The sequence below is a fragment of the Triplophysa dalaica genome, chromosome 24 (assembly GCF_015846415.1).
Source record: "Triplophysa dalaica isolate WHDGS20190420 chromosome 24, ASM1584641v1, whole genome shotgun sequence".
In the NCBI taxonomy this organism is placed as follows: Eukaryota; Metazoa; Chordata; class Actinopteri; order Cypriniformes; family Nemacheilidae; genus Triplophysa; species Triplophysa dalaica.
In genome coordinates this window covers 14,577,798-14,600,189 of record NC_079565.1, presented here as the reverse complement: position 1 = coordinate 14,600,189, position 22,392 = coordinate 14,577,798, and the positions used below count along the sequence as shown (strand labels likewise).

Genomic DNA, 22,392 nt, shown 5'->3' with positions numbered 1-22,392 from the left:
AGGCGCGCGCACACAGTGTGTTCTGTGTTGCACGAACGCACTTTCAACTGAGAGCCGCAATGACAGTCGGAGCTTTGAGTCTGAATATTATGAAGAACAGTGTGCAGTCCTGTGCTTGAGAAAAGCATGAATTCATATGAAACTACAGTCTGCTGTTAAAGAGCTGACTGACTGCAAGCGATTGATTCAGGAGGGTGAGTGTTTAGAACAAAATGTACATGCTTTCACTTAGTTTATTACTTCAAGTAGACATTTATCAATTATTTTAATTCATATATTTCTGTTCTTTCGGTAACTTTAATGATATTTTATTCTTGTTAATATTTGAATAATATACACTCATCTAAAACTTACTTGATAAGGTATTTTGGTTTGTTAAAAATATTGCAGAATCAGTTTTGGGAGGAATTCATTTGTCAAATGAACTCTGTTGCAATTGTGGTCTCTCTTTAAGTGTCAAATAGACAGTGACTACCAGCAGCTTTGAAATATTATTGGAGTCAAGACCAGAAAATACAGGCTTTTTATTATTTTTGTTTTTTAAGAGCACTATGCATGTTTTCTCTGTTGCAGCTGCCTCAGTTAAATAGTTATATCGTCTTTGAAATAACAGTTAAAGTAAACGGCTACAAGCTTGTAAACATAATTAAAATCGGTCTGCTGGAATGTGCAGACAGCAATATAGACAGAATTTAGATTGTTTAAAAGAAATAGATTTCAATTTAAGCAGCATCTTTTGAAATATCAGATAAACTTGAACTTTGAACTGAACTAATGCAGAAGGTCAGATTAGACCATATGAAATATGTAAATGCAGACTGAAGATGTCCTTTGTGTGTGTGTAAGTGTTTTACCCTCCTGTGCTTAAGGACACAACACAGCGTGTGTTCTGTGTTTGTTAAACATGACATATTATCTCAGCTCAAATATCTGAAATAGAATCATATGTGCAAGCATAAATATTTAACCGCTTACAATTTCTGCACTATGGAGGTCAGTGCAGTCGTACATCTACACTATTTTAATTATTTATATAAGCAGGGCATGATTAATGGTCTTTAAGATGAGTTCTTTGGTTAAGTTGAACACGGGATGTGAAGCATTTTCAGTGTAATGTATGCAAAAGATCAGGTCGATAATAACTTATTATAGGGGAAAAAAATTCAAGCATAAGGTTTCTGGTTTACAGCTTTATGAATGGAAAATTCATATAATAAAACAGGTAAAACTTTCTCTCTTTCTCAACATTAGTTTATAAAAGTTTAAATTATGTTTCAATAAGTTGTGATAGCAAAATCTGGCCTTTCAAAGAATATCATGTTAAATATAACGGTCCTATCTCAAGATTTATGTTTCACACTGTATTGGTGATGATGATGATGTATGCACTTGTCCTTTCCATGTGTAAGAACTGTGGGGGTTTTCTTATGCGACCATGTGTTTTCAGGTGATGGTCATGTGATTGCCTTAACTTTTTATAGCAGTAAATAGTAATATTCTTTCTAAATGACAAAGAGAATGCTGGTCTGTCAGAAATGTAAACTCTAAAATATAAAAGTCTGGGTTCTTTTCATACAACCCGGCATAGATTAATTCATAACCTAATGGTTAGTTTTGTCCATATTTTACCCCACCATGGGTTGAAAACAACCCCATTTATTTGGATTTCAGGATCTGGAGTCCAGCTTTTTTAAACCACATCGCTCAGAAAGCACATATGATCTTATTTGTATAGTCAACACTGCTGATCATGCAGAGATACACTATCATGTAGCCTAAGTGATGGATGAAATGGATCATTAAATGACAGACTATTCCCTTCAGAACTTATCAAAAATATATTATATTGTCAAGTGTAATAAGGATGACCATTATCCAACAAATCAAATGTGGGAGAAGTAATACGTTTGTCTGGGACAATGTGGGACACCACTGAAAGGTAGCGTAAAACTGTGATATAATAACGGAATAAAAACATTTTTCATATATTTTCTCTACCTTTCAGCTTGTAAACACAATTTGTTATTTAGTCCATTCCAACTTCAACATAATTAAGGCATAGATAAGACGTAATCTAACTTATACATAAATACAATTTGAGGTTAACCATCTCTTTAAATTTGGAAAGTTTACGATGTTTTAGCTACTAAAGCCCCAGTCACACTTTTTGCTCCATTGACTTCCATTCATACGCATGCGAATGCAGTAGACCAGAAACGCATCACCGTCCAAAGATATTTCTAATTTTAATACGTAGAAAAGTTCAAGTTTGGTGAAATCTGACCTGCGAATTCGCGTAACGTAAATGTTTGACTAAGGCAGTTATATCTCAATTTGACATCCGTCTGCTCTTTGCGTTTATAACAACGTAGACCAATCTAGTTTATACTCTGCAAACACTTTATTACTGAGTATACTGCATCTTGCAGATTGACTTATCGCTTATGAATGAAATATGACCTTAAAGGTGAGAATGCAGTAATTGCAGTGATAGTGTTTTGGGCAAATTATTGATGGAGAAATGTGGCGACAATATGCAGTGCCACCCAGCATTTGGAGGGAATTCCCCGTGCCCCACAATGCACTGCACATCACATGTGAATTCCAGAGACACATGAGCAAAATTTTCTGAGTTCCGAGAAGTGTAAATATTGTCAAATGCCGAACAAAGACCTCTTCCCAAGTTTTGCCTCTCCTGCATCCAACTTAGTAACCTGAGAAGAGGAGTTGGATTTGACTATTGTTACATTGTTATCGTGGGCTGACAGGCCGGCTGAATGGCTGGCAGTCGAAAGCGAAGTGAAAGTCAATCTGTATATTTTCCTTGCTCCACAGAATAGTACGCCTGAGTTCACTTTACCTGCCAAGCATCTATCAGATAAACCTAAATCTCCTCTTTTCTTTTCTTTCTTGCTGTGTTTTCCTTCTGAAAGAGCTCCTGTGCTTGAAACGGTTGAGAAAAAGAGAAGCCCACTGAGTTGTTTTTGTAATGGTTAGCCCAACGAGGACAGAATCAGTTAGATGCCTTTTGAATAGCAAAGACATCCACTCATATCTGTTGTCTTCGGCTAACTGAAGATTTCCCGGAAGATTCAGTGTTCATTTGGGGTTGAGTAAGAGAGTTGAGATCAAAATGAGTATTAAACGAGCATATTTTTCTGTTTAAATCAAACAAAATGTTATAGTATTTCTTTTGAAAGAACAAAAAACTTTGCCAATGGGCTAAGAAGGAAATATTTGTTATTTAAGATAATAATGCATAGTGTTTGGTCAAGGAGATTTACACTAGGGCAGGCTGGACTGGACTGTTCTGTTTTAAAATAGAAATCAAAAGAGAGTGAATATACTGTATCACAGGACTGAGAAAAGCCTGGAGCTGGATAATGATGTGAGGACCAGGAAATAAGATAAGAGTCTACTGTAAAATGGTAAACAACTTGAGTGATCAGAAGGACTTTATGGCAGAAACACAATGGTAGTGCTCTGTGGGAAAGTGAAATCATTTGTTTGGGTGGTCAAATGATTGAGGTAATGTGATTCAGTGGTCTTGACCCATGGATGGGCCTCTCTTTCTCTGCTTTCAGAAGCGATGTTTAGTCCTCTAAGCAGTAAGCAGCAGCTTGCAGGTCCCGGTCTCACAGATCTACAGCAGTACAGTCAATGGCTGGCCAGTCGACATGAGGCCAGTCTACTGCCCATGAAGGAAGACCTGGCCCTTTGGCTCTCCAGCATGTTGGGTAAGTCATTTATATGCATTTCTACTTCGGTCCATTCTGATTCAGGATGTGTTAGTCTAATTGGTTACTACTGCTTAATCTAGGTGTCTCACCAGCATCCCATAATGCGACCAATAGAAAAACACAACAATTGCTGAAATCTTTGCGTCACTCAATTTTACTAAGTTAAAAGGTATTCTCCAAGTCTATGTCCTAGGCCCTTCTTCATTCTACTGGTGTGTTCTGTTCATTAGGAAACACTGTTTACATCTTGTATTTGCATAGGTTCCTCTGGGCATATCCTGCTTCACTTCTTTTTTTGTGATGCTTAAATTTGCTCATTGTGTTTGCTCTTCTTTAGCAGTAACTCTTCAGCGTGACTTTTTCAAGTATGGAGTAACCTGTACTATGCATGCTTTCTAAGGTCTGTATAGTTATGTGTACTTAAAATCGATGCATCCCCTAATGTGTATCCAACATCTGCAAATCTGTCATTGTTGTATTGAGGAATCCCATCAATCTTTGTGCATTCATACTTGTGGCTGTACATATTTATTCTCCCTACATTTCCCTGGATTAATCAGAACCTGAATACAGTTCACTTGAAGTGATTCAAATCCAGGACACAGATTATAAGCAGAAAAGAATGGTAGTGTGTCATAGTTTTGGCTTCAATTGTGTGTGTGTGGATAGAGGGGGATGTCTGTGGAATTTCTGGCAGCTTTCAGGCCGCAAACAGCCAGCTGAAACCAGGGCTTTGTCTTTGGTCTGCCTGAAGCAAATGGAACCCAGGAGCCACAGTGGGCCGCATAGGGGCTTCATATACAACCACACACCAACCGCTCATTTTGCAAAGCCCGCCGAGAGCCTCTTTAGTGGCTTATGCCTGTCTCCGTATTATGTTTTTAGACTAGTAACTGCTCAACTGAGAAATTGATCTATGTTACTGGAAAACGAGAGCTATATGTGTATACATGATGTGGCTTTCCCCATCATTTGTTTTTTGCATTACCTTTTAATATGTGTAGTTGAACTGCTTATTAGTGGTGTTTGCAAACATCAACTATTAATATAATATAATATAATATAATACTCGTCATAATAAACATTTGAATCAATCTATTTTTATGATACTTGACATGCAACTTCTCAATGAAAATCCTATGAGATTAAGACACTAATACTGGAATATGATGTCTGTAGATCTGCTTGAAACTATGTGCATAGTGAAAAGTGCTATATACATAAAACTACCTTGACTCATATGTGGGATTAGAACAAACATCGAAGCACACACTCTCTAAGGTAGTTGATCAGGTCAACCTAATCTTTGTGAAGGGTATTACGAGAATTCTCACCTGTTGTTATGTTATACAATCCAGAATATTGGGATAGCGTTTGTTTAGTTTCTTTGGCTAAGATATTGCTGGAGAGGGGATAGAGGAGGTACGTTCAGAAGGAATTTCACAGGCTCCCCGTCTCTTCTCTGTAAGGTTCAATAGCCACATTTGGAACTCATTAAAACATCCGAACCCCCCGACCACTGACGCCCCCTCTATGAAAAAAAATGGATGAGAAAATAGGCTCCTTCCACAGATATCCCAACCCCCTGCCACCACCTCCTGTTTCACAGTGACCTCACAGAAAAGGAATGATCGTCTGGAAGTCAGTAAAATACAGCCGCCACATGTTGATCATAGTAGTATTGTGTTTCTCTTCGAGTGTGTTTTTTATTGCAAAATAGATCAGCTGGGTCCTTCCAAGTTAAGCATCTGTTTTTGTGACTGAGCGTGTTTATCTGTGAATCAAACCTGGAGGGAACTTCTAGATATGAGACGGGTTGTGCCCCATTCAGAAGTGAATGAAGAATGCCTTCAATCCATATTCAGCTCCTTCATTTGACTTGAATTTGAATTAAGGTGGCAAACTGCATGTAGAAGTGCCATCTGAATTTGAATACAGGGATGTAGAACTAAACAACATTTAAATTAGTAAAGTTTTAGGCTATACATTGCATTTGATATGCAAATAGTACATTCAACACTATATTGCTTATACAGTATATAGGCAATTGCAATGAAACACAGTCAAATCATATGTGAGACATCCATCATTTTCTGTCATCTTTTCCGTCAGGTGTCGAGATTACAGCTGAAAGCTTCATGGACAGGTTAGACAACGGTTTCCTGTTGTGTCGGCTGGCTGAGACTCTGCAGGAGAAGTTCAGGCAAAACAATGCAGACTTGATTCCACCGGGAAAGGTACTGATAGTTTATTATTTCCTTCAAGACACAAACCAGTATCTTTATTCATTTCGAAATGTATGATGATGACACAACATGGTGGGAAACTATAAACATATAAGTTAAAAGCCCTTCCTCATGAGAGGCTGATCAACACGAGCGGCAAGCGTTGTGTGCTGCTTTGAGCTTCCACTTTTATAGGTGTGATGTGTACACAGTCAACTGAAGAGAGTCAAAGCTAATAGAAGAGAAAATGTGCATGAGCTTAGAACAGGAAATGTTAAGGCTTCACATAGATTTAGGGTCAATATTGAAACTTTTGTCTGAAAAACGTGACCCTGTCTGTGAAAACAAGGCTTAAGTCCCCGAATCTAAATTTGAGATTTTGAGGACCAAAGTTTAAAATTCCAAGCATCAACTGCACTGTGATTAAAATGTTTGCCATGGCCTTACTCAGTCGATATTAAAGATGGGGTAACACATGCAGTTTCTGCAAATCTCATATTAATCTTGAGTACCTATGCAGTAGTATTGCATACATAGTGTCTTCGAAGAGTATTTAGGCTTACAGCTGTACGATTATTTCAGCTAAATGACGAGCAGCTGGAGGCATGCAGTGGGACTGAACTACAACACGAGCACACAATACATCATCGCATTATCCCTTCATGTTGTTTACATTATGCGCGTACACGCAGATTGCCAACAAAACACAGACATATGACTCAGTTTGACTTACCGCGTGCAGTTTCATGTTCGACATCTTTTAGCGCTGGGACCGCGCCATCTTTCGGTTTCAAACGATCTCCAAATCCACCGTTATATCCACCGTTTATATAACATTCATCACCCAAATGCAGTGAACAAACAAACACACCTCAACCTCCGTCAGCCGTGTGAAGCTGCATTGATGGGCGTGTTCTTTCGTGGGTTGATCTTTCACTCACACTGGCGCGTGGTCTTTCTCTCCGTGAATGACGCCATGGGCGTGCTTTTCAGGAGAATGGCCAATAAAAGGAATAGTAATCCCAGTTACGAAACAGTGATCCTGACATATAAAAAACATTCCTAAACAAGTTGGAGTGCAGGGGGAGTGAATCGAGCACATAAATACAACGTCATACATCCAACTTGTTTTTTAACAAGTTGACCATGTTAAGCATGAGAAGCCAGTACGTTTAACAGTGTAAAGAAGTCAGATTGCGTGAAATAGCATGTTACCCCATCTTTAAAGATATTAAGGTTGTATTGTCACAGAATGTTATTAACATTATGTACAAAACAGTAAATGACAAAAATGACTTTAAATGGGTTTTCACAGACTGGGTTAGACCATGTTGACATCATGTATATGGTGTGATTCCCTTCAGACTTCTGGGGAGCATTGGGGAATGTTGTTGTGGTTAGTGCATGTGATCCAGACACGTTCAGCTTGTACTTTGATTTGAATGCGTTTAGACGCATGTTGTGTTTCAGCCTCTCTTCAATACATTTCTTTGTGCAAACCAGTTTAAAGCTTGGTGTAAATTAATTTGTGTTTAAACATGAATTTAATCAGTAAGACTGTTTGTACGAACTTGAATCGGAGTGTTGGAGATGTCTTTTAACAGATGTGTCAGCTACTGTAAACACAGTTGTAGGATAACTGTCGGCATATGTTCTGAGAGCTTTTATAAACAGATGTCGACGGACTGCCACATGTAAATCTCCTTTTGTGAGTCACAGATGCAAACCATAGAGTGAAGAGAGGGCCTGTGTAGAGAATGGTCAGGAAATTCATGGCAACTGACAAAGCAATGTTATTCTTCCGGTTATTGGAAATACAGGTTAACTTTAAGTTAACTTTAACACATAAGTTTCTTACACATTTGCGATGTTGTAAGGGTTAAAGGGTGAGTTCCACTTTTTTTATTCATGATCATGTCATTCAAGACCTGCAACACATTCATATGTGCAACACAAAAGAAGATACTTTGAGGAATGTCTCCATATAGTTTCATTATCAACATTCTTCAAAATATCTTCTTTTGTGATCTGCAAAAATAAGTGAGACAGGTTTGGTTAGGATGAGTAAATGATGAATTTTCATTTTTTTCTAAAATTCAATACACACTGGACTATAATGGCCACAATCATGCATAAATGCTGATTAAAGGCAAAACTGGAGTGGTCTCTTATGTTCACAGCCTTTTAATAACTATTTTATTAATTTAAAAAATGTTAACGATTGCATATATCTAGAGGAAGAATGTCACCCTGAAATAAATCCCCAGCTTATCTGCATTATTGTTCGTCTTCAATCATATTTCTTAGAGATATATGTCTGTTAAGTGTAGCTCTCTATTTGCATTCCTATTGAACAAACGAAAGCTAAATATCCCACATCCTTAAACTGATTGCAATAGTAACACATATGTATACCATAAGCATAAAAAACACTGTCCTTCGGATGAGACATTAAAACCCAGGTCCTGACTCTCGGTTGTCATTAAAAATCTCACAATGTCCTTTGAAAAAAAGTAGGGGTGTAAGCCCGGCATCCTGGCCTAATTCGTCGATTCACCTATAGTACATCATGGCTTCCTAATCATTCCCAAATGTACTACTTGTCTTTGTAACTCTGTTACAAAGGTGCAATATGGCTGCCGTCGCATCGTCCAGGTGGATGCTGCACATTGGTGGTAGTTGAGGAGATTCCTCTTTTCATTTAAAGAAATTTAATGCAATTAATTATTATTGTAAATGGATGTTATTTTCTTTTTTCTCTGCTCTCGACACTGATACACACATTTAATGTTTTCCACAGCAGTAACATAAACTAGATTAGCATGTCAGCCAACACGTTTGCGTGTTTCAGACCAAAAGCGTGCAAAATAGCAATACTGCAGCATATCAGTTTCAGGTGAATGTATTTGTAGTTTCTCTCTCACACAAAGTCTTTTGTCTGAAAACATGGCCGCTTGCCACCCCCTGCCAAACCTCGGCATTGTGAGACGACGCACTTTGGAAAATCACTGAGCTTTCTCTTTTAAACAGAGCGAGTAAATGAAAGCTATGACTTGTTAAGTGTTGAAAAACTCCCCCAGATGGGAAAACCATTAAGATCAGGCGATTTTTTCAGGGGTAAATTAAGAAAATATTTCTGCTTGTCTTGGCCAAGAACCACCTCTTATATGCACAGAATGGGACTTTTCTGTTACGAGTCTTTCCAGTTCTACTAATAGAGTCCCAGAAGAATAATGACACAGAAACTAAACTGTGTAACTTATAGCCAATATTTTTGAAAGTCTGTAGTTGTCGGGTTTGGCTTTGTCTTATCACAACAGATGAGTCTGTTACTAATACACAGTAAAGCTTTCAGATGGCTTTAAACGACTGTAAAGCACAAGTCGTAATTTTATTTTATTGTATTTATCCAAACTGCCATCATAGTTATGCAGTGTTCCCTGTGGTGTGCTCTCTAGCCTATATTTTGACAAATACAGTACGTCATCTGGGTATTTCATAAATTGCATAAAGTTAGCATATTGTGCTCAGTTTCTATACTTTATGACTAATAAAGAAAATGTAGTGGACACAAAGAAACCAATCAAACAATGCCTGTGTATTATAATGAGTGTCTGGCATATATGTTGGCTGACATAGTCCATTGAGGCGGTTGTCTTATGCCATGGTTTTATAGAGTTTGTCTCATAGGATTCACTTCTGGGAAACAGAACAAACGGGTCTCAGGGGAGAAATATTGAATTTCCAAAGTGTTTCATTTCAGTCGATAGTTTATAATTGTACACACATTAAGGGAAAATCCCACAAGCTTACAGCACAAGAAGGACCCATATCTAGATATGTGAATACCCAGCACAATGTCATGGCAATTCATAACAATTTTATGATTAAGCGAATTGGTGGCTAATGATTATGAAATCTCAGTCGAACACTACAAAAAAACTGTAATTCTACAGATTTTTTTACAGAAAAATTTGATGTTAAAAAAGTTACAGTCGGGTGTAAAATAACATGAAAAAAAAAATAATTTTACTCTACAACAATTTTATTTTACGTTTATTAATATTTACATTACTGTTTTTTACAGAATATATACGATGTACATTTTTATAAATCCCTCACACCCCAGTGAAGGTTGGTGCTTAGGGGATGACCATCATGCTTTTTTCCTTATGATCTTAGTTACTTTTTCTTTTTGATCAGGTTGAAATAAAAAGTTTGGCTCAAAAATGTGATAACTCCGATTTTATTTTTAATTGTGCATTGCAATTAATATCAATCAAACTGCAGTTGGTTTGTTTTTATTTAAGGTATAATATAGCTAACTAACACAATAACTTAAATAAGTCTCATTTTGGAACCAAACTCTTCAAATAGAGACTTGAGGGTTGCTTTTTTGACTTGGTCCAGTGAGCTACAGTTGTGGTTTTTACTGTGTATGGTACCCTGAAAATAATAAAACAATGTTAGTCATGCACTTATCACAGGGTTATTATCTCTTTCTTGTGAGTTTATACTGTATATACAGTACACAACGTACTAAATAATAAATAGGATAATTAGCTTTCTTTTGTGATAAGTAATGAATAAATGATTATTTTATTCCAATGGCTGCAGTGTTTTCTGTGTACAGACGTCAGAGGCCATGCTGCATTCTGGGTCGGCTGATCATTGTGTGTGCGTGTGAGAGAGAGAAATATAGTGGCACAGATGTGAGGAACATTTGAGGTCACGACTCCTCAGGGATAGCTGATACACACACTGTAGTCCATTGATCACACACTGCAGAGTCTACAGGCATCCTACATCAAACATCACTTTAGATTAAGAGCCAATACATTGGTAAGCGATCTTTCACAGAGCCGGAGAATGTTCTGGAAAGGCAGGAGAAAAAATCCATTCCAGTCACGACTGCATTCTTCCACCATGATCTCATCACACCTTTCTCAGTCTTCTGTACGAAAATATACACTGCATAAATCCAGTGCAGACTACCCCCTTAAGACAGGCATTTATCTGTTACTATCGGTTACTTTTATATTCTCTAGATTATTGAAAAGATGGATGTGTTGTGAGAGTTCATGTGTATAATCAGAGCAGATAATTGAAACGGAGCAAAACATGTATGTTGGACAGGAAATAGTAAAGGGGATTTCTTGAAGTCCCAATAATCATGATTATAGCTTTGATCCAAACCCTTGTGAGTTGTCAACATAAACAGCAAAAGACAGATATTGAACACCTTATATGCCCACTACACGTCACTACACATTCCTTATTTATATATGTAAGATTTTAATGGCAAATGTCTGTCGGTGAAGCCGTTGTAATAAAGAAAAACTCTGTTTTTTTCAGTTGATCCCCAGTCGGAGGATTCCCTGCCGAGCAAGCGCCCCATCCGGTTCCTTTTTTGCCAGGGACAACACAGCCAACTTCCTGTCGTGGTGTCGAGAGGTGGGCGTTGGTGACACCTGTCTGTTTGAGTCTGATGGACTGGGTGAGTGTTATACGTTGTAAAGAAATCCCTAATGCAGGCACAAAGGATTATGGGTATATGCCAATATGCCTAATTCTGTGCAGTTGCCATTGCATGTGACTTCTCTCTCATATCTCTGTGAGGAAACATAAAGCCTAAATGTATGATTACACAATTGCTTTGACCTTCACTAATCGTCAACACAAAAACATATACACTTTAACATACAAATACACAAAACATACAAACATCAAACCCCTATAAATGTTTTAAGACTTTTTGTTCCTTTGGAAATAATGGTATTCTACGCAGCCCAGTATCTAGCTCTTATGCGTCAGATTAAGACCCTACAAATCCCACGGACCCTGAGGCCTCTAAGGTAGACGGATGGAGCAGGTTCTTTGTCCTCTTCTTCCAACGCAAGCCAACAGGAGAGAAAAACAAGTCTCAAACTGCATAAAGAAAGACAGAATCAGGTGATGGAGGGAGTGCGGCCTGGCAGTAAATCCAATTTTTAATAATGCAGAAAGAAGCCTTTCTCTTCCCGCTGGAGTTACGCACACACACAGCTCAAAGTATATGAGCGTAGTGTTGTGATGAAGTGTGTTCTTGTGCGTACTGTAGTGGTGACATGTGCTGTACGCCATTTTATAACACAGATACAAACTCCAGCCACAGCTCTTCAATCCTTTCTTTCATTTGCATATTCAAATATCTACTTGGATGCCCAAAGCATTTGAAATGCAAACAGTGTAAACAGAAATGCAGTGTAGTATAGTGCACTGCAGTACAGTATAGATTAGTATACAGTAGTACTGTACATTATAGTACAGTATTATTCATTTAGACTGTATACACTTCTATCCATCTTACAAGAGAATTTAGTGTAAGTTACAAAATTGTATAGTACAGCAAAATATAAATTTATTGATTGCTCTGTTTAATGTACAGTACAGTATTTTTTCAGTTGCTTTGTGAAGTGAAGGTGACCTATTAGTCAGATACGGTGACCCACACCCGAAATGTGACCTCCACTTTTAACCCATCCAGAGAGTAGTGAACACATGCACAGCAGGTGGTGAACACACGTACACACAGAGCAGTGGGCAGCTATCACTGCAGCGCCCGGGGAGCAAGTTGGGGTTAGGTGCCTTGTTCAAGGGCACCTCAGTCGTTACCCACCGGCCCGGAGAATCAAACCGTCAACCTTCTGGTCATGAGTCCAACTCTCTAACCAATAGGCCACAAATGCCTTGTGATTTAAACCACAACCACTTACAGTGTACTTACCAGACAAAACATTGGTAATGACATGCGCTTAATAACAGTTATGCAAAATTATTCAGTGACTTCGTAAATATCACAAAAATAAACAGCTATATTAACCTAAAGGTGCAGTTTGGAAGAATTTTGTAGTAAAACATCCATAAACCCTTAGGCCAGTGTTGTATATTTTGTTCAGCTGAGTACTTACAATATCTCAAATGTTTACAACTACTTGTACATTGTGAGAAAATCGCCATTCTAAACAGTGACACGGTGCTGTGCAGTCATATCCGCGTTACCCTTTGTTACCGCCTTTACTCACGTAGGAACCGCATGACAACATCGCGTTGACAAATGCGGAAGTAGTGTCTTGCGTCTAGCTAGCTTCTTTCGAGAAGTCACTTATTTATGGACCACGATTATATGCAACATTTATACAACTTTATAACTTTACCTCATTCGCTAAAATGATTTCTCGTTCCCGTCTGATTGATGACCATCAGCGGTGGAGTTGAAGACAATAGATCCTATCATTCCACCCTCCTTCACAGTGTCATCAAGCTACGCCATTGTCGGGCCGTCTAGCACCGGCTTTTACTAATTGTATCTTTAAATTATTTTATTATAATTTTTTTAATATATACATTTTTTGAGTGTAAAGTGTTTCACCGTTAAATCACAATTAAACTTCTTGGAGTGTGTTTAGGGTAAATGCTACTGATTTATCTCCAAAAGAGTATATAAAAAAATAAAAAAGTTAACTACAAATAAATATAACACTTCTAGAAGAGAACATATGAAGAATGATCATTCTATTAATGTTTCCCTCCTGTTTTCCCTCAGAAATAACTAACTGAAACATGGAGACATAATTCTCAGGTGGGATGTTCTGAAGTGTGGTGTGTGGACTGTAGATTTTATTGCATGTTGTGCTGTGTCATTGGAACTTGGACTGAATCATGGGAAACGTAGTTTAAACTGAACATCAATCCATGACAGGCATGTTGTGTTGTTGAATCACAGTGTGCAGCACGTTTACTGTCATGATACCAGATGATGCTAGCAGTCTGTGTTCACATCATGTTCAGTCACATCCAAAATAATGAAGCGAAAATCCATTTCATTAGCATTTGCTATCATTCCGTTTCATAACGTTTCATTTGATGTTTCAATCACCTGGTTCATTTCATAATCAGTCATTTTAACTCTTCACAGTTTTTATTAATGGATATGAGATTGATGTTTTATCTCATGTTTTATCACTTTTCTTTCAGTTTTACACAAGCAGCCTCGAGAGGTTTGTCTATGCCTGCTTGAGCTTGGGAGAATCGCATCTAGGTACGCTTTATAAACTAACTGAACAGTGTACAAGTTGATTACTGATAGAATCAGTAAATTAATAATAAACATGGTTCCTGTTGCATCAGGTATAAAGTAGAGCCACCTGGACTCATTAAACTGGAGAAAGAGATTGAACAGGAGGAGAAGGCACCTGAACCTCCACCTTCTCCTGTGCCACCCACCTCCAACTCTCCATCCATCTCTCCTCTCAACTCTCCATTCAGCAAAACCAACTCGAGTAAAAAGAGTACCGGGAAACTTCTGGATGATGCCGTGAGTTACAACTCCCTTCAGATGCCTGCTGCATCTAACTCTACTTGATGTAACGTTGATGGATGTTTTTCACTGTCTTGCATCAGTAGTTTTGCGTGTACATGTGTGTCATCAGGTAAAGCACCTTGCTGAAGACCCACCTTGTAAGTGCCCAAATAAGTTCTGTGTAGAAAGGCAATCGCAGGGCCGCTATCGTGTCGGGGAGAAGGTGCTTTTCATCCGGGTGAGTATAAAACACACAAAACAAATAAACTGTAAAATGAGAAACTTTAAAATGATTGTATCTTATTGAGACCGTTATTCTGAATTTATGGAGTTACCTACAGAGGAAGCTTATTAAGGCTACCAGACTGGTTTTGGTTCTTCTTTACTTTCTTTATTTATAAAGCACTCTCACACAACACTCAGTTGATCCAAAGTGCTGAGCTAAAAATAAACACAATTAGAAACACAATATAACAAAATACAAAATCACAGATCACCTCTACAGTGGAACCTTGATCTAGGAACAGAGAGGAGACCAACATTACCTGATCTCAGGGGCCTATTTGGTCTGTGAAAGAGATTGGTTTATAGAGATATAATGGTGTTTGATTATGCAGAGATTTAAAAACAAAGGTTAAAATTAAGAAAACAATTCTAGTTTGAATTGTAACCAGTTGAATGAAATAAGGGTTTAGGTGAGATATAATCAAACCTCCGTCTGCCTGTCAGAAACCTAGCAGCAGCATTCTGGACCACCAGTAAACGCATCATAGTTGACTGATTCTTACCATTGTAAAATTTTATTACAGTAAACTAAACAAGATAAGACAAAAAAGTGAACGATCTGTTCAAACTGTTTGTTAGAAAGAAGAGATTATTTTGATTAACAGAGTAAGTGGAAGAAGCTTTATTTGACCACTGCACTAATTTGTTTCTGAAAACCAAGGTTGGTTGAGGGCCACAGTCTTTATTTGACTTGACACCAAACAAAATTATTTCAATTTTATTTTCATTAAGCATTAAGAAATTCTCCATTAACCATATTTGTAGTTCGTTCAAACAATGCAGCGGAGGTCCTTAGGATTCTTTGCTTTTATGTTGCAAGCGAAAATAAATGCTGAATGTCGTCCGCGTACAGGTGGAAAGACACTCGAAAATACCACCCATCGGAAGCATAAATATAGAAAATAAAACAGGGGTGAGGATTGAGCCCTGAGGCACCCCACAAGCAATTGGGTATGAGAATGAACTGTGTCGGCCAATAGAGACACAAAAATTCCTATTTGTTAATAAAGATTGAAACCATTTTAACACCTTCCCCCGTAACCCCACACAACACTCCAGCCTAAATCAGGATTTTGTAATGCAGAGCTTAAGTCTAAAAGCACCAAAGCCACAGCCTTCCCTTTATCTGTTTCTAATAGAATATCATTTACAACTTTTAAAGATTCTGTAATAGTTAGGATCCTGCCTTAGAATCCTACCTACATCAAACATGTGATGGTCTTTTAGCATTTGGAACATAAGACGGCAGTGCAGTGTTGCTTCCTATAACGTTCTTAACAGCATTCGTGTCTTAAATTCATTATCCACTGCTGTGTGAACTCTTTAAAAACGCTAGTAACCGCACGCACATAGTGCAGTGGGGTGTCCCATAACAGCAGTGACCCCTCTAAGTGAAAAATAGTGATTAGTGAGATGGGTATGGTCACCATGGGAACCTGTTACCTAGCAACACGCGACCAGAAGACCTGAAAAGACTTTGTATCCAAGCATCCTCATCACTCTAATCTGAGCTGTAATACACTAAAAGCTGCTCTCATGAGTGTAGATAAGAGAGAGAGAGAGTTTGGGTTCATTAAATAGAGCATCTCATCACTCATAGCTCACCTCATTACTGTGTTTTCACTCAATAAATAAGCAAAGACTGGAATTGTTATCAGGTTGTTGAAACACCTACAGTAGTTGGCTGTAAATCTTTAATGAGATGTTGTCTGTGGTGGTTTCATGGTCTTAGCAGGATGGGAATAACCAAAAACTCCAAAAATCAGCCAGTAGAAAAACCATCCCTGTGCAAAACTGTTTTTTATCTTTGTATGTCATTTGGTGTTGGTCCAAAGTGATCTTCCAGGAAGACCAGCTTGATGCTCTACTAGGATCCTTCACCAGTTAAGATGAGCCATAAATGACTATATGAACACTATTTAAAACCAGTATGAATACCATTATTTTCCAGTAGTGTTAGAAACAGTTTTTTTAGTTCTGTTTTTCATAACATTGGGAATTTTTTAAGTGTAGATGGAAATGGGATAATTTTTTGAAGAGTTTATTTGTCCATCAGTGCATTACAATGAATATCAATCAAACTGCAGTTTTTTTTTATTTAAGCCATAATCACAAAAATACAGCTTGCTTACACAATAAAATCATAACAACATAATAAACATGATATTTGAAAATATGAAAAAAGGTGTTATATACTTCTGGAAATAATCTCTTCATTTTGCACTGTAAGGTGTTGGTCAACCCCTCTAAAGTGATGCTTTTTATGGCAAAGAAAACTAAAATAACGCTCAAACCATTTAAAAATAGAAGAAAAATACTACTTGGAGGCAAGTAAGCTGTCCCAAACACCGTACCGGACACTTACAGTAGCAACCATGCAGTACATTATCCGCATATTAATAATCACCCAGAATACCCTAGCAACCAATTAGCAACCACCCAGTATGTCCTAACATTGTGTCTGTGAGCACATAATTTTCTACAGGATCTACAGTAGTTGTGTAATGATTCATATCTGACAAAAGTGTGTAAAACTGAGACCTGTTAAACTTGATTCTGTAAACTCGGTTTGCACTCACCTTATTTTTTTTAATCTCATGATCCCACAATGAATATAAACCCACTCTCTTGAAACTTTGTTTAAAAGTGGGACTGCAGTGATTTATCATGATAAGCAGTTTATATTATTTTCTTTGTCTATGGGGAATTGCATTAGTATTTGTTTAATTGCTTTGGCCTCGGGTATTTCACTGTATTCCTGCTGCCCCCTATAGAGAAACATTATAACTGCACCTTCAATGACCAAAGAATCCTGTCACAATGACTTGTCATCACTGCTGGATATATTGACTGTTGCATTACTAATTGCATTTTTAGCAGTTAATTACTAATTAATTTTAGCAGTACCATAGTGTACTAAAAAGCTTATCCAAAATAGTGAACTATGCAAAATTCGAGTTGTTACTAGCATTTTTGTTTTTATGATCCTACATATTTATTTCTGTTCTCTTTTTAAGATACAAACAAAACATGTTCTTCTAGAATTGTAGTCTAATATAGAGACTAAGAAATAATCATGAATGTCATTATAACTTGGCTAAAGCAACAAATCATGGCGGTCTTAGACTTCCTTAATATACTGCATATCTTTATTTAGTTTACGTAACATTTTTGTTAATATTATTTTAAAATATTTAAAAAATACAAGGTGTACCGATGTTCAAAAATACACATTTTCAATCCAGCCTTAGACCGTTACATCATAGTTCTGTGTTAAATTAGTCACAATATTTTTACTGTTCATAAAATATAAATAGTTAAACAGGAGATTCTCTGTTTCTGCATCGTTGGCTTATATCTTAAATGAAACGGTAACGCCACTCCTTTTCTGATCATTTTGAAGGGAATGATTCCATCAGCCTTGAAACATGTTGCCCGGCAACCAAGGCTACAGTAAGCCATCCCGAATTCCTCGAAAACCAAAGCAAGTCTCGATCGCTTCCCAGTGAATTGAACAAATCTCATGAATGCGTCTGAAGGACACATTCCTTTTGTGTTTCTCTTTGAAAAAGACCTTCTCAATGCCCGCGGCCCTGATGGTTTATTATATTGTGCTTTTGTTTTGTTTTCTTTGTGTCCGTGTACTTTCGCTGTATCAGTCAACTCCTGGTGCTCCTGCATGGGAGAAATCGCTTGTGTATATTCCCATTGAGGGATTGTTTTAGATAACCTTCAACATCACAGACCTTTATTATGAGTGTGTGCGTGTGTGTATGTGTGTGTGTGTGTGGGTGTGTGTGTGTGGGTGTGGGTTATGGTGACATGTACATTCTGATTGCTCTTATATCTGTTGCTCCAGGGCCACACAAACTCCCATCTGGAGGAGCCGACCTGTGAATGTCCCTCCATCAGCCTGCTAAGAGCTTTATGAATCTTTAATATAATCCTCCAGAGAGTTTATATGAGCTCAGCTCACAGTATGAGATTTCTCTACTGTTGATTATTGTTTAGTGTATTTTTGAGTGTGTGTGTGTGACTGTGGGCAATGGCTCTTTATCCCACATGGGAAGGTTACAGTGAGCTGTCAGGGTGACATTTTGTAATTTCTCACCGTTTATGAAACATTCTTTTGTGGGCCTGTGTTTTCAAGGCCGCGGGGATAAAGGCTGTATGAGAGGCAGAAGAATGAGAGAATGAGCAGAATTATTTCAATGCCTCTTGTCATTGGGACTGTGATTAACTGTTATTACGTGAAGGGTGTTGTGCAGCATTGAGCTCTGTGACAGAGCCCAGAATGAATAAAAAAAAACTTTAAACTATTTTAATAATGTATTGTAGATTAAAAATGCTTTATCAATATATGTAAACCAAATATAGCGTGTCACAGTTTTTTTTTAATCACACAAACACATTTTGTAGTATTAACTATCAAACATCTGGAAGAAACCCAAGATAATAACAAACTTGATTTATTAACATTTCATATAAACACATATCTGTCTTTTTACAATATCTAATTTTAGAAAATAAGTTCTTTAGATGATTCGATTTTATTCATTTATTTGTGTCTTATATATGATGACATTTAGTTTTTTAACATTTTTTTAATGATTTTTTCATTAAAGGAATAGTTTACCTTCAAAATAAACAATTCTGTCATCATTTACTCACCCTGTTGTCCCAATTGACTTGTGATGTAAGGACACAAAACCAATGCAAGTCAATAGGGACCAATGGGACCAATAGGGTTTTCATTTTTCAAAAGATCTTCTTTTGTTTTCTGCTGAAGAAAAAAGTCATACAGGTTTAAATGACAACAGAATGATGACAGAATTTTCATTTTGAAGGTGAACTATCCCTTTAAATATCAGTCGTAAAACATTTTAAAAGCATTAACCTTTTACCAAAACCATCTGACAATACCTAACCACAATGACGATCGTGTTGTTTCATTTTCACTCAAGAAAGGAAAATAGTGGTAGTGACTTCATGAAGCAAAAACATGTTGGGAGATTTGTTGCCATGGTGTTAAAAGGAACACTTTCCAAATGAAGATACAGGTCTATCACGCAAGTTCTAAAACAACACTGACCAAAGTGTTTATTTAACAAACATTGTGTAGAAGTGTACTCACCAAACACTTATGAAATGCTGATAAAAATGAAATATGTAAAATAACATATTAAACTATTAATAACTATTGCAATAATGTATTGAAATAAAAATAAAGAAATTAAATCTCTTGAGAATTTTAAACAAGATAAGACAAGTTCTCCCATGTTTTATTTATGTATTTATTAAAAATTAACCAAGAAAACTGCACCTGAACTTGCTTTGGCATTTCACTCATGATAACAAGATAAAAAAGTTTGGCAAATGATGACAAAACTTAGAATAATCTATAACGATTTGCTGCAGTTTGATCCACTGAAGATGTCCATTAGAGATTAGATATTTACAATAATTATTAAATTTAGAAAAGAAGCCTTTGAAAATGCAGTAACATCACTGGGTTTCCTAACTAAAACCTTTATGGGGAATCTGTACGGATCTGGGAAAATAATTTACAGCAAACCGGCCTCTGCACTCCTCAGACTCCTGAGACTTACACGGGTCTCTGTCTAGAGAGACTTCCACGGTTAGAACTGAAGGTGACAGATAGCCAATAAAAGGGTGTGAGAATGACACATCAAGTGTTAAAAGATTTAATGGCTGTGACTTTTTACACCAAATGAGATTTTCACAATTTTGCCCGATTACACCAGAAACACAGACATATGTGTGTAGGTGCATTGACTGCATACAGAATCTACAGTGGAAGCATTCCCACTTGTGCTGTTTCAGACTACGTCAGTCGTTCTGTTCACTGTAGTTGTTGACATGTATTTGATAGGAATGGCATCTCTTTCTGTCTCTCTAGATGTTGCATAATAAACACGTGATGGTGCGTGTTGGCGGAGGCTGGGAGACGTTCGAGAGCTATCTGCTTAAGCACGACCCGTGTCGTATGCTCCAGATCTCTCGCGTGGAAGGCAAGATATCGCCCATCACGGGAAAATCTCAAAGCATCAGAGACCTCACGCCCGACAGCTACCTGGTGGTGGCGGCCCACTACAAAAGCAAGAAGTAAAGAAACGTGCTGCGACGACCGACAAACAGAACTTTGATTTGTAGCATTAGTTGTAGACACCACAGGAACATTTCAACAGGCTTCTGAAACAAGTGTTTGCAGAGAAAAACAATCTGTAAAACAAGAATTAAAGCATAAAATGCTAGTTTGATACAGTGAATACAATCTGACTGGAGTCTGGAACTGGAATCCAGAAGTTTTATTCTTTTACGATGTTCTTCATCTCATTCAGATGATATGACCTCTATCCTGGGAAAGCTTTATTTCACTGAGGAAGTACATTGCTTAGTAATCTTGATCGCTGGAGGAATTCAAGAATTCATTTCTGTCTTGGTGTTTGTTGTGCTTTACTAACAATATAAATGATTCAGTTGTTAGGTTTTTACTTGTTTGAGGTTATGCTTTGTTGTTTGATGTCATAAAACAATCTTCTTTGGCATTTATTGTAGTATTTGTATTAAAGGAGTAGTTCACTTTCAAAATAAATGTTCATGATAATTTACTCACCCCCATGTCATCCAAGATGGTTATGTTTATTTTTCTTTAGCCGAAAAGAAATGAAGGTTTTTGATGAAAACATTCCAGGATTTTTCTCCATATAGTGGACTTCAATGGACTCCAGCGGTTGAAGGTCAAAAGCTTCAAAGGGCTTTAAACTATACCAGACGATGAATAAAGGTCTTATCTAGCGAAACGATCGTCGTTTTCTATAAAAGATTAAAATTGATATGCTTTATAAACACAAATGCTTGCCTTGCTCAGTTTTTACGTAATTACGTATTTTGTGAAGTCATGAACACGCATCACAGAACAGAGCAAGGCGAGCATTTCTGTTTATAAAGCATATACTTTTTTTTTAAATACCAATGGTTTCACTAGATAAGACCTTAATTCATCATCTGGTATTGTTTAAAGCCCTTTGAAGCTGCACTGAAACTGTCATTTTGACCTTCAGCCATTTGGAGTCCATTGAAGTCCACTATATGGAGAAAAATCCTGGAGTGTTTTCATCAAAACCTTAATTTCTTTTCGAAAAAAGAAACAAATACATAAACATCTTGGATGACATGGGGGTGAGTAAATTATTATGAACATTTATTTTGAAAGTGAACTACTCCTTTAAATCGTGTTTATGATGTGCACACAATGAGTTTAAAGGATTCTGCTCTTTAATGAAAATATCCAGTTGTGTGTTTTATACAGTCAGTTCAGTTGATGTTTGCAACAAATATCGGAATGATAAATGTGATCGACCATAAGTGACGTATAATGAAAGCAATGAAAAGCACGTTGTTAAATTTGTCTCATTCAGGTTTTAGACCAAAAAAGAGGTCTTCCCAATAATAAAAACGTGACCAATGATGCTTAGCATCTGTTGTTCAGCGACTGATCTGATATAAAATGAGGTTTGAGTACATTAGACAGAGCAAAGATCTTTCTTCGCATCCCAAAGTTTTATAACCAATAAAAAAAATGTAAAAACACAATTCAAAGGTCATTAAATCAGAACACTAACATCTTTATTAAAGCATTGACATTCTGCCATTGTGCTTCTCACTTTGTGATCCAGAAGTGTGCTGCAGCCCTCTACTGGTAAACACAAACATTGCAATTCATCCATTTGTTATGCAGCATTTGTGTTAAAAGAAATGGGTCACCAAAAATAAATGA

The 22,392-nt window shown here is 37.2% G+C and overlaps 1 protein-coding gene across 1 annotated transcript; it reads left to right on the top strand.

Annotated features, from left to right (window-relative positions):
- The first annotated feature begins 22 nt into the window (after nucleotides 1-22).
- On the top strand, nucleotides 23-21,674 carry LOC130413931 (growth arrest-specific protein 2). Its single transcript, XM_056739476.1, has 8 exons — nucleotides 23-194; nucleotides 3,585-3,737; nucleotides 5,853-5,977; nucleotides 11,321-11,462; nucleotides 13,982-14,045; nucleotides 14,135-14,321; nucleotides 14,437-14,544; nucleotides 20,512-21,674. Exons 1-8 carry the CDS (start codon nucleotides 137-139, stop codon nucleotides 20,719-20,721), a joined length of 1,047 nt encoding a protein of 348 aa, XP_056595454.1. The 5' UTR covers nucleotides 23-136; the 3' UTR covers nucleotides 20,722-21,674.
- The last annotated feature ends 718 nt before the right edge of the window (nucleotides 21,675-22,392 follow it).

What these genes read in the sequence shown, in the direction of transcription:
- LOC130413931 (XM_056739476.1), top strand. Translation starts at nt 137, where the DNA reads ATGAAACTACAGTCTGCTGTTAAAGAGCTGACTGACTGCAAGCGATTG. An exon ending in TTGGCTCTCCAGCATGTTGG is followed by an intron (nt 3,738 to 5,852) that starts GTAAGTCATTTA and finishes CTTTTCCGTCAG; the next exon opens with GTGTCGAGATTACAGCTGAA. An exon ending in GTTTGAGTCTGATGGACTGG is followed by an intron (nt 11,463 to 13,981) that starts GTGAGTGTTATA and finishes CTTTTCTTTCAG; the next exon opens with TTTTACACAAGCAGCCTCGA.